Raw genomic sequence first — 12,381 nt, 5'->3', positions numbered from 1 at the left:
TATTTCCTTGTCATTCCATTTAATGGCGAGGAAATTGAGAGGTCTGTAAACAGTTGACAGGCAGCTCAGATTGGAGACCAACTGCAAAGGTGCCTCTAGGTGATAGGTTCCAGGAGCTGCTTCAGACAGTGACTACACCCACAGGCAGAAAGGATGTTATCAGAATTTACACAATGACTCATTTGATTTATCTGAGACCCAGGCCTACTCAGGGTCACATAGCCTGTGCTCCAACCCAGCCTGCTAACTGTGGCTCTCATCCTTCCTCAAGGAAGTTTCTTCTTGCAGCAGACGCCACTACAGGAACCTACAGCTCTCACTATGCAGAGAACTGAGGGGCGCAGGACCCAACTTGAAGTGATACATCTGGAACCCAACCACCCGAGAATCAAAGTACAGAGAATAACAAGAAAGAGGGGGGATAGAGATTGAGAGTCAGGGGCCCAGGACATCTGCTGTGACACAGTACCTTCTAGACATGACAGGGAAGGCATGCCCATGAAATTTCAACAGTATGGCTACCTAAACAAAGACTTACATGATGACATCACCAGTTGGCATGCCACTGTGGCTGGGGGTAATTTCACAAGATGAAGAGCCTGTGGGCGACCAATGGCCTCAGAGAGACAGAGGACCAACTTTCTCTAGGGATTAGCATCATGTTAGGTCATCCAGTCCCAAGTGGTTGGCCCTAAACACATATACATGCAAGCCACACTAGATGCTCAGTCTGTTTCCTGTGTGTGTGTGCATATGTCTCACAATAATTAAAGAAAAAGGGGTCATGAGTCTGAGAGGAAGTTGGGGAGACATGGGAGACTCAGAGGAGAGGGGGAGAGATTATAAATACAATACTCATGTATAAAATTCTCAAAAAAATTAATAAAAAACATGCATTTGAGAGAGCAAGAACGAGCAATGGAGAGAAGCAACGACTTTTGTCATTCTTGATTCGTAGCTCTGGGTTCACAGACAGATGAGTCAAAAGCAGCCATCCCATCACCAGGCACCCTCACCCTGCTGTATGAAGCTTGCTGCTGTTTTCAAATTCTCCATATCACTCCACTGTACTTAAGGAGCAAGAGGATCAAGGTACTTGGCTTAGGCCTCCTGGCCGGGCCTGAGCAATCAAGGATAGCCTCACCCTTTGGACCCCCTGGGGAGGAGGAAGAAGAGGAAGAGGAAGAGGAGGAGGAAGAAGAGAAGGAAGAGGAAGAGGAGGAGGAGGAGGAGGAGGAGGAAGAGGACAGATCACATGACTTGTGGTTCCCTCTCTAATGTGGGCCCTCTGATAGAAGCCTGTGAGGCAGAAGAGGGAAGGCTGACCTGTGCGAACTCACCTGTCAGGAAACAGGGATGGGTCACCCAGTCTTCAGCATACACCGCAAACTGACTCAAGTATCTGCTCTGTAAGTAGCCGTTGAAGGTGCAGAACAAGAAGGCCAAGACAAAGGTGAACAGCAGGGTGGGCTTCCCTCCCCTGATCAGAACCGGGAAAACCAGCGTCCTTAGGAAACACAAGGAAGAAACAAACTTGAGACCTTCAGGGTCTGCTTTTGTGTCGCAGGTTTACATGACTTGGGTTTGTCTTGTACAAATGGCACCCTTGGCTCACACTCTGTGGATTTATTCTATGCTGAAACCAGGGTTTTTAGATGAAGGACTAATTATGCTTCAGTCATGCTCACCACTCACAGTATTCAGGATTCTAATCAAACAGAACATGAAACAGATACACCGACTCAGAGAAAACTAGACAGATCCCTGCGTCCTTAAAACCACCTCCAAAGCAGCCTGACGCCTTGGCCTCTGTCTGCACGTGCATACCCCAACACAGACAGACACACGTACACATCATTTAAAGTCATGAAAATAAGTTAAAAAATATAAAAGTTTTAAAAGAAAATATGCCTGTTAAAATGCAGTTTACTGGTGGCCAGAAGAGTATCTTGGTCGGCGGAGTACTTGTCTTATGAACATAAGAATTTGAGTTTAATCCCCAGGATTACAGGTTCAAAAAGAGGAAAGCAAATTAAGATTAGGACACAGAGAAGACTAGTAAACATCCTGAGCACTCTGGGTTAAGGCCGCAGAGTTTCTAGGTATTAAGTAGTGCGCTGGAGTGGGGCAACGCTCTGTGAGTGGCAACGTCTCCAGGATATGGAATCACAGACAGCTACTTTTCTCCAATTCGGTTTTAAGTTGCACGCTAATGTGTGAACCAGTCACAAGTACTGCCTGGGACTCTTTTGAGTGTGAAGTGCTACTCTGTCTCTGTGTTCGTTCCTCTTGCTTGCTGCATCTGATATTCCTAATCTGCTGGATTAGAAAGGGTATCACCCACCGGCAGATCCAGTGTGTCCTGGCTTCCCCCACCTTTTACTTTGAGCATGAGGAATGGGCTGCCCCTGCTGCTCTGTTCTGGCACAGGAGTCTGATGGCTCAGAAAGGGATCCGGAGCAACTGTTCTGAGCTCAGAGCAGACACAGACACTGAGCAAGAACAGTCAGACTCCTGGTGAGCTCTGCGGGGTTTCTAGGAACAGCTTTTCTGCAGTCTTGATAATTATCTCCGTGATTCATCAGCAACTTCAGAGGCAATGTTCTGCATCAATGTGCAAACATACCACAGTTTAATGTCAAGGTTACTGGAATCTAAAGTCACGTCAACCGCTTTATCGATTTTCCGCAGTGCCCCAAATTCAACACGAAATCTACATCAAGACGCAAACTTGCAAAAGGCATAGCTTCCACACTCAGGCTGTGCCTCTGCCAGTGGTTCGTGAGCTGGAATCGACATGTTTTAAAAATCTGTCTGGGTACTCAGGAGTTGCCATCCAATATTTAATGGGAAGAAATGCATCTGCAAGGTTATAACATGGAGTGTGTTTACCAAGGAATGGGCCAAACTGAATCGCATGAACTTTCCAACAGTGCCACTGGAACTGCATACCATAGACTGCCATCAGTAGTTGTATTGTTTGCTTGCCTCAAGAGCCATAGACTATCTAATAAAGCCCCCAGGGCCAAGCATGGGAAACCTCCCTTCCAGTTGTTGGTCATGGGAGTCCAAGAGACTCTCCAAAGAGTACAAGCTACTGCCATTGGTTACTCTTGGCTGCCTCCCAGCCACTACTCCTTCTCTTCCTCCTCCTGCTTTCAGCACCACAGCAGGCTCCCATTCCCAGGGTGATGGTGGTGTCACACAGGAGCCAGGCTAGACTGGTTAGCACCACTCCTGGGCCTTGCCCATGGGACCCTGTTCTCTACTGCTCTCTCGTTCAGCCTTGTACCACCCACGACAACCTGTACCGACAAGGGAGAGTTTGCCAGACTGGCTGCAAAAACCTCTTGGCAGCATCAAATGCTGTTTCCACCCTGGTTTACTTCCAGGACTTGCGGATACAGTTCGAATGACTGTTTAATAAATAAATCAGATGCTGGGGGGGTGTAAATGGAGACGGCTTGTCTTTTCTACTGGGAAAACCTGAATGTTACCTAACTGCTTGTGTCCTATGTGTCTAGTGCCATGTACCTCTCCCTCCCCCACAGCCTCCTCCACACAACAAATATCTCCCATCGGTTTTAAAAACGGCACCTGGCAATACAAGGGCTTTGGAGTGGTTTCCCACGTGTCCACAAAGAAACTGAGTCATGGCTTTTGCAGAAAAGTGGATGGAACTGGAGATCCTTGTGTTAAGCAAAACAAACAAGAGTCAGTGAGACAGATCCTGCATATTCGTCCTCACAGATGGATCAAATATATATATATATATATATATATAATGGATATATATATCAAATTATATATATCAAATATATAATTATATATATATCAAATATATATTATGGATCAAAATATATATTATTTTTATATATAAAATTATATTATATAATATACACAGACATAGTATATACACACACATACTGTACTGGCACAGGTCTTAAAACTAGAGTAGGGACTTTGAAGAGGAGAAAAGATATTGATGAGGTACATGAAATAAAAGACGTCAGAACAGAAGGGACTTGGAAGCAGAAGAGATTGGGATGAGGAAGGGGGCTGAAAGGGGGAGGGAGAGAGGGGAAGGGGGAGAGACAGATGAGGGGGCAATCGGAGGATGGCCAACAGAGTGGTCATTCAACTGCTCATGATTCTGAATGCTAATTTAATTTAAATCAATTAAAGTTAATTAATTAAATTCTAATTTTAATTGAAAGTGAATAAAAACAAATAAATGAACAAAGCTACCGATATCGGGGACTCTAGTGCCACCAGTCCCCAAACTAGCAGCCCAGGCCACCAAACTAGCAGCCCAGGGTGGTCCCCACTTGGCTGAGGCTCTCAGGTTCTCTGCCCCGCCCCACCGGTGGGGCTGCTCCGCCCCTGCTACCCTGGAAGTGGCCTTTGCATTTGCAGGGCTGCCTCTGTTCTCTCACTTGCCTAGGATTAATCCTGTCGCTTCAAACCCAAAGGCTTGGACCTAGAACACTAAACAAAATTTTAGGGAGCACTGCCTTTGTTTCTAACCTCGGGTTTTCAGAATGTCTTCAATGGCATCGAGCCTGGAAGAATACACACATGAACAGGCCCGTACGTATGAAAGGTGAAACAGAACCCTTGGATGTGTCAGTACCGTGTGAGCTTCAGACAGCAGACTATTTATCATGAATGCCAGTCCTACCTGGTAAGGCATCAGGAAGAAACAGCTCATGTTATTGGTGGAAAATCCTGAACAGTGTAGGCATTCACCCCAAGAAAGGACAGTGTTGGGATAGCCCTGATAGCAGACTCAGAATGTGCTGTTTGTCAAACTCTATTAAAGAACAAACAAAACAAACAGATAAAGCACATGCCTTTAATCTCAGCACTCTGCAGGCAGAGGCAGGAGGATTTCTGTGAGTTCCAGGCATGCCAGCGCCATAGTGGAACCCTGTCACTGCCAAATATGAGTAACAATGAAAGCACAGATAACTAAAAGTGGAAGGTAATGAGGGAGAGCAGGCCTGTAAGCCTGTTAACAAGTACTTGCAAAAGGCTCGGCCGAAAGCTTGGCTTGCACAATAGCCAGCTTACAAAAAGAACAGGTGAACAGAAGAGCATTTCTTCAAGCCAGTTTCCCAACTTGGCTGTGGTGGTTTGAATGACCAAATGTCTCCCGTAGTCCAGCATTTGAAGGTTTAGCTCCCTGTTTGGGGGGACCTAGGAGATGCGGCCTTGCTGGAGGAAGTGTCTCACTGGGGACAGTTTTGAGCTTAGAGATGAGCTACTTGAGGTCATTCTGTTTCCTGCTTTTGATCTGAGGTGTGACCTAATCTTGGTCTGCCACCAAGCCTGGGACACTTATCCCTAGTCAAGAGTGCTTCCTTCTATGTGCTGCCTTGCTCACCCAGTGTTTTCTCAAAGCCACAGAAAAGTAACAAATACGTAAGTGCTTTGTCTTGGGCGGATACTTTATTACTGATCCTCTAAGTCAGGAATTGCCCATTCAAAATGCTTTCTGTGATTCTCTCCTCATTTGCCTTCCCAAAGCCCACCCACTTGACCTCAACTCTCCAGAATGTGCAAAACCTACGACCCATCCTGGTATTTTCTTGCTGTCCTCTGTCACCCACAAAGGTGCATTCCACTTCCAGCCTTCTCTGTTTGTTATTTACTTCCAAAAGGAGAAATAAGAATATTGGTTTGTCTGGCTTCACTATCCATAGCTTAGAGTGATGAAATAGGTGTTCCATTTTTGCTAACCACCTTCCTGTCTGGGTCAAATCCCTGTCCTCAAGCAATAATAATAATAATAATAATAATAATAATGATGATGATGATGATGATGATGATGATGATGATGATAAAATCCCTTTGTCTGGTACAAGCCTAACTGTCTGCCACAAGGGCTATGGAAACCCAAAACTCTGCAAACAACACTTTAAGACCCCACCCCCTAACCCCCATTCTCAGAGTCCTGCTCTTCTTCTCAGTTTTGCTGAGATTAAAGGCATGTGCCGCCACACTTGGCTTTATCTGTTTTGTTTTGTTTGTTCTTTAATAGAGTTTGACAAACAGCGAAGTATTGGCAAACTCTCAGTCTTCTGTCACTGGCCAGTCAGTAATTCAGTTACTAAATTCCAAGGGATTGTGTGTGGATTTTTCCAACACATTTTAAGTGTGCCTACCTAAAATGTAAACAAGTGTTTGTCCCTAAACTCAGAAAGCATTGAAAAGAAGGTGAATAGTAATTTAAAGAGAGAACAGGCAGGCAGGCAGGCAGGCAGGCAGGCAAGGCCTGTTGGCAAGTTGGACTCAGTCCTTTTAATGACTGCCACTGGCCAGTCAGGGACAACCTGGCTACAGGCCTAGTCCTCAGGTCTCCTCTCTGAGACAGGTAAGAAGGGATTCCCACTGACTAGTCCACTGGAAACTGAGAAATTCAGTGTCAGGATGTGTTGACATCGGTGTTTTTCTGATGCGTGATTAATATTCAAAAACAAGAGCTCTCTGATTTTGTGTGTTACACAGGCACACCTGTTGGGAAGTGCGTTTTAAGGCAAAAATCCCTTACACAACTCAGCTGTGGCTGACTTACAAACTATGGCTCAACCAAACCAACACTGTTAACAGTATTGAAGTGGCCAGAGAGATGATGGTTCAGAGATCCATCAGCATGGAAGCTTGTAATCCTCTGTCATTTGTTTCCAGTTATCTGACATTTCCGGTACTGCACCGTTGTGGTGCAGACAAGACCTACGTGCAGGCAAAACATTCAGACACATAACATTTTTTTTTAGACGGTATTTAACCCAAATCTCTTTTATTCCATGTTTTAAGCAGATCCGATGAGTGAAGTGTTCTGAAGTTTGTTGGCAAACTGAGAGGTGTGCTCAAGATTCTCGGCATGCTTTCCCTTGCCTGGCTGGCGAGGAAGAGCTCTCAGTATCTGTGAGGGGTTTAAGGTCACAAGCGTGAGCAGCTAAAATCAAGTGTCCCGATGCTGAGAGTCTAAGGCAGTGTCTGCTCCTAAGGGCTCTAGCTTTCCATATGGTTTTTTAAAAAAGAAAACATTTTGGAAGCATTTTATTATAAAACCTTAAGAACAAACAACTGTTAGAGTCCCACACCAAGCTTGGTGGCAGCAGCAGGGGTACACGCCTTTAAGTCCCAGCATTAGGGAGGTAGAGGCAGGTGGATTTCTGAGTTCAAGGCCAGCCTGGTTTACAGAGTGAGTTCCAGGACAGCCAGGGCTACACAGAGAAACCATGTCTAGAGAATTAAAAAGAAAAGAAAAAGAATGCCAGGCCAGAGTAACCGCTGCCTTCCTCGTGTCCAACCTCATAGTTAATTCTGGGCTCTTGTACACAGAGAGACAGACATGTCACCTAAGGCCTCCTAGTGTCTGGATTCTAGGGAAATGAAGCTCCACTTTTGATTCTCCAGGGCCGGGGCACCAGGGAGCTAAGAGGCATGTCTCCATCTGTAAGTCAGGGACACTTCAGCAGACTCTCCCCCCCCCCCCAGAGACCTACTCTTCTTCCTGTTGACAACCTCTCAGCCTTCTGCCAATGGCGAGTTGGGACAACCTGGCTGCAGGCCCATGTACTCAGGTCTCCTCCTCTCTGAGACAGATAGGAAGGGATTCCCACTCAGCCTTGTGTGCCTTAATTCCCTCAGGGCTTCCAACATTTCGATCTCTGCTTGTCTGTGTGTCAAAAGGACAGTCCTTTTCAGTGACTTCCTTGCTCCCGGGCAGGAGACCTTTCACTAATATGCTCAACTTTACAAATAATGTTTTGTTTTTAAAAGGACCACCCAGTACAGCACTGTATGTTCTTTGCGTTCTTGAGACCGGGTCCCACTCTGTAGCCCAGGTTGACTTTGAACTTGAGATGATGACTGTTTTGAGAGCTCATTTTTCACAGGTGACCTAGGTATGTCATTTAATGAGGTTAGGTAATTGAATGCTTGTCCATAGGGAGTGGCACTATTGAGGAGGTGTGTCACTGTAGGAGCAGGTTTTGAGGTCTCCTATACTCGAGTTATGTCCGGTGACACAGTCTCCTGCTGCTGCCTGTAAATGATGAACTCTCAGCTCCTTCTCCAGTACCATGTCTGCCTGCATCCTGCCATGACCATATGGACTAAAACTCTGAAACTGTAAGCCAGCCTCGATTAGATGTTTTCCTTTATTAGAGTTGCCCTGTTCATGGTATGTCTTCACAGCAATGGAAACCCTAACTAAGATAGAGAAATGAACTTTCTAGCTAGGCATGGTGGCACATGCCTTTAATCCTAGCACTCAGGAGGTAGAGGCAGGTGGATCTCTTGAGTTCAAGGCCTGGACTACAGAGTGAGTTCTAGGACAGCTAGGGCTACACAGAGAAACCCTCTCTCAGAAAACCAAAAATAAATAAGTAAATAAATACATAAATAAATAAAGTGAATTTTCCATATAAGTTGACAAAAATGTTTTTCAGGGTCTCTGGGTTCGAATTCAGAGTGCTGGTATTAAAGGAGTAAGTACATCACCACACTCATATAGGTTGAAAATGTACAGTTATACTAAATTATATAATACTCCAATAAAGTCTGAGTGAGATGGACTTTTTTCTCCTTTCGCCCTCATGTTCACCCTCTTTCTCCTCTCCTGGGGATCAAATTCAATTCTTTATGCAGGTAGGATATTGAGAATTTAGTAATTTCCAAGTTAAGTAAAATTTTTGAAACACCAATAGCTAAATGTAAATTTAGGTTTTCTGGGCTTGTTAAATTCTATGCAAAGACGTATTTATTATGTAGCAATATGCATGACCACTTTATAAAATTCACAGTGATCAAATATGTATTTGCAGCAAACACTGGTCTAGGAGAGAATTTCAACCTTGGTGACTTTTGTCTTCACAAGCTCTGTGTCACTAAGTATCTTATATACAGGGCACAAGAAAAAAAAAAAAAGGTCAAACTGTAGTGTTTGTGGGGTGGGTAGGAAAACTAGGAGAAGAACATAAGACATTCTTTTAGTGAGAAGTAGACTAATTTTGTCTACCTTGGAGGGTTTTAAAATAATATTATTTACAAGATATGAAGGTAAAGAGGGAAATATAAGCAAGGTGGAAAGGAACCATCAAAAAGAAGAGGTAGCGCAGAAGAGGATGACGGCTGAATTTTGGGTAAGAAAATTTAAAGAGAACAATGGGTTATTTCTGTATGAGAAAGAATTCTGTGTGGTAGAATGGTTCCTTCCCAGCCCCCAGTTGAATGGCTGGATTGTCCCAGAATGGGAAGAAAGAAACAAAGTAAAACTAAAGATGAAGCAGGTTGCCAGGGGGCCGAGCAGGTGGCCCATTTGTGAAGCATGTTACTAAAACACCTGTGCTGTATACACGTTTAGGATACATGTATTCTCCCTGCTAGATATTAGTGCTGGCACTAACGTTACATGTTACCCTTGTATGATGCTCTGGGGGAACTGAGACCCCAGTCTCCAAATTGAGAGGCCCAGTTTGACGGTTACAACTCATCTCAGCTCATCCCCACTGGACCTTCAACCTATTCCATTGCTTATGGCTAAGGCAGATTTGCCACTGTGCCTCATTCTGAACTCTGTACCTACTTCATGACAAGCTTCTGCAAATGCACGAATTTTAACAAGACCGAGTAAGAACCAGCACGTTGGGATGATAGTGTCTACGAAACAGTGAAAAGAGCCTCACAGTGGGCTCATGAGAACTGCTCCTTCTAAGCTTCCCCTGTTGATGTGGCTGAGATAAGGGTGCTTGTGAACACTTATCTCCAGTTACCATCCCTTGTTCAGAGGACCAGATCGGACTTCAGAGGAAGTACTCCATCAAAAGGGGAAAAGGTGACAGCTGTTCAAATAAGAATCACTTTTGCTGAGTACTGGCAGACAAATCCAAAAGGAGTTACAGAGGGCCTGGCATGCATGTGTTCCTGACAAGACTTATCTATCCCAAGATTCTGCCAATACCAGAACCTTGGGCAATGGTCACCACAACCTTACACCAAAAATAACTTCTGCAAGGATGTCTGTTGACCCTATCCCTGCCCCTTATAACTGTTTAAGCCAAGTATTAGTTCTAAAATACTGTATGTAAACCTTAGGCTGCTTTTGGTAATCTTTTTGGCTGTACAATCTAATATGGCCCATACACTCTCATTCTAATAGTCTGAGAGTCCCCTCTCTTCTCTTAGTGCTAGGGACGGAACACCCCTCTTCTCAGAGCCTTCACTGCAAATCTCAAGGGATCGGGCCTTGCAGGACCTGCTTTTACCCACTGGAGACACACACAGACACAAATTTTGGTGTTCTTATGGAGGTACTTTCGTGATCAAGAGTTCAGTGGATATTCAAACAGCAATAATGTCCCAGCCTTTCATAAAAATAAACCAAGCACTTTGATAACAGCTTTGTTTCATGGACTATATCTTTTTTGTAGTTGTGTTTGTCTGTATGTGAGAGGGAGGGAGGTAGAGAAGGAGGGAGGGGGAGGGGGAGGGGGAGAGGGAGAGGAAGAGAGAGGGGGAGGGGGGAGACGGAGAGGGAAAGAGAGAGGGAGGGGAGGGGGAGGGGGAGGGGGAGAGGTGCATGTATGCCATAGAGCACGTATGTAGGTCAGAAGACAACCTCAGATGTTGGTGTGGACAACCTCAGCTGTTGGTGTCTGGCTTCTACTTGTTCACTGCTGTGTGTATCCCATCTTACCTAGCCCCTGAGCCTCAGGGCTTCTCCTATCTCTGCCTTCCATTTCCCTAACAGGGAAGCTTGTGTGGGATGCAAACTCAGGTCCTTAGGCTTGAATGACTACTCACCCACTAAGCCATCTCCTCAGCTTCTGGAATACTCTATCAACAATTTGGAGGTACACAGAACACAGTCTTCCCTGTATGTTGACTGTGCCCCCATATAAAATGCCTGCATTAAAGCTGCCAAGAAACACATCAAATCAACTCCCGAGCCCTGTGTGGTGGCTATGCACACCTTTAATCCCAGCAAAGAGGTACGTGGAACTCTGCAAGTTCAAGGCCAGTCTGGTCTATAAAGTAAGTTCCAGGACAGCCAGGCTGTTATACAGAGAAACTCAGTCTTGGGAAAACAAACAAAACAAAACATCAACTCCCATAGTGGACAATATGGACTTGTGGGCACTAAATCTCACTGGAATATAAGAAGAGGCTATTAACACAACACTGGATTTTCCTAGCCTTTCTAGGAAATGGATATTTTAGAATCTGAGCGGGTAAGAAACTTCCCCATGTCCCAAATGTCACAGAGCTCAACTTCCTTAGATACAGAAGCATCCTTTTTATTGTGCAGTTTCCAGAATCTCGATGAAAACATTTAAACATTGGGCCAGTTAGGGATAAGACCTAGAGACAGTCCAGTCCAGTTTATTAGAAAACCCAGACTTGCGGCGGCCACTAAAACATTTTTCACATAACACCTCCTGGGAAAGATTCATACCCTCTCACACAGAGAAAGCAAAACATCTCTGAAACTGCTCAAGTCCACATTCGGGGTCCAGAGTGGTTCCAGAGTAGGTTGTTAGCAAGCTGAAGCTAGGTCACCTGGCTATGAGATACGCTACCAGGGATAGATTCCCCAAGGGGGAAACAGTAGAAATGCAGTAACATCATCCTGCTTGGGTGACATCGCAGATGCTCCTTAGGGCGGAGTTTGCGGATGGTCAGAGAAGAAATCGGGACCACTGTGCCACTATCCCTGAGGAGACACGGACTTCCACCATTTCTGTGCTGTCTTTCCTACCTCCCTTTCTAGCCAAACCTATATATTTCAGAATTAAGTCTCTGAGTCGCGGGTCCTCGGGAGCGAGCGCAGGAGAGAAGACTATTACCTTTGCACGTAGTGGATCAGAAACATAGCCAGCAGGATGCGGTTAGGCAGGTTGCCCAGTTGTATGGCTGCAGGACGGATGCACTCGTACAGCGGCCAGGCCAACGAGGGCAGCTCCTGTAGGAACCAGGCAGGTCGCGCCGGCACTCGGCGTCCGGACCACTGAGGCGAGTAGCGGCCGTAGGAAGAGCCCACCAACTGGAGCCCCACGAAGGCCACGAAGGCCATGAAACCCTCCACGTAGGCCAGCGCATCCAGCAGGCACAACTCATCCAACTCCATAGCTGAGGTCGAGCAGCTTGCTCCATGCCCGGGTGTCCGAGTGGAGCCACATATAAGCCCAGGAGGAGGGCGCAGAGCAGCCCACACGGGCCAGCGCTCCAGCAGTGCGTACCTGCCCAGGGGAGGGGCGAGCCACCTGCTCGGGCGGGGACAGAACCACAGGCTAGCACCACTAGACGGTACCCTCCCGCCCGGAATCCAAAGGGGAGCCCGATTGGACAAAACCCCGCCCACACAGGGCT

The 12,381-nt window shown here is 45.9% G+C and overlaps 1 protein-coding gene across 1 annotated transcript in view; it reads right to left on the bottom strand.

Annotated features, from left to right (window-relative positions):
* Srd5a1 (steroid 5 alpha-reductase 1) overlaps nt 1–12,345 on the bottom strand; it is a 34,442-nt gene extending 22,097 nt beyond the window's left edge. Inside the window, exons 1-2 of the mRNA XM_034523689.2 lie at nt 11,859–12,345; nt 1,341–1,507 (exon numbers count right to left, since the gene is read on the bottom strand). Of these exons, the coding sequence (XP_034379580.1) occupies nt 1,341–1,507; nt 11,859–12,139 (448 nt within the window). The 5' untranslated portion in view covers nt 12,140–12,345. The remainder of the gene's footprint in view (nt 1–1,340; nt 1,508–11,858) is intronic.
* Between the last annotated feature and the right edge of the window lie 36 nt (nt 12,346–12,381).

The sequence above is a fragment of the Arvicanthis niloticus genome, chromosome 19 (assembly GCF_011762505.2).
Source record: "Arvicanthis niloticus isolate mArvNil1 chromosome 19, mArvNil1.pat.X, whole genome shotgun sequence".
Classification (NCBI taxonomy): Eukaryota; Metazoa; Chordata; class Mammalia; order Rodentia; family Muridae; genus Arvicanthis; species Arvicanthis niloticus.
Note: the sequence above shows the minus strand (reverse complement) of the source record. Positions and strands in the feature narration are given on the sequence as shown.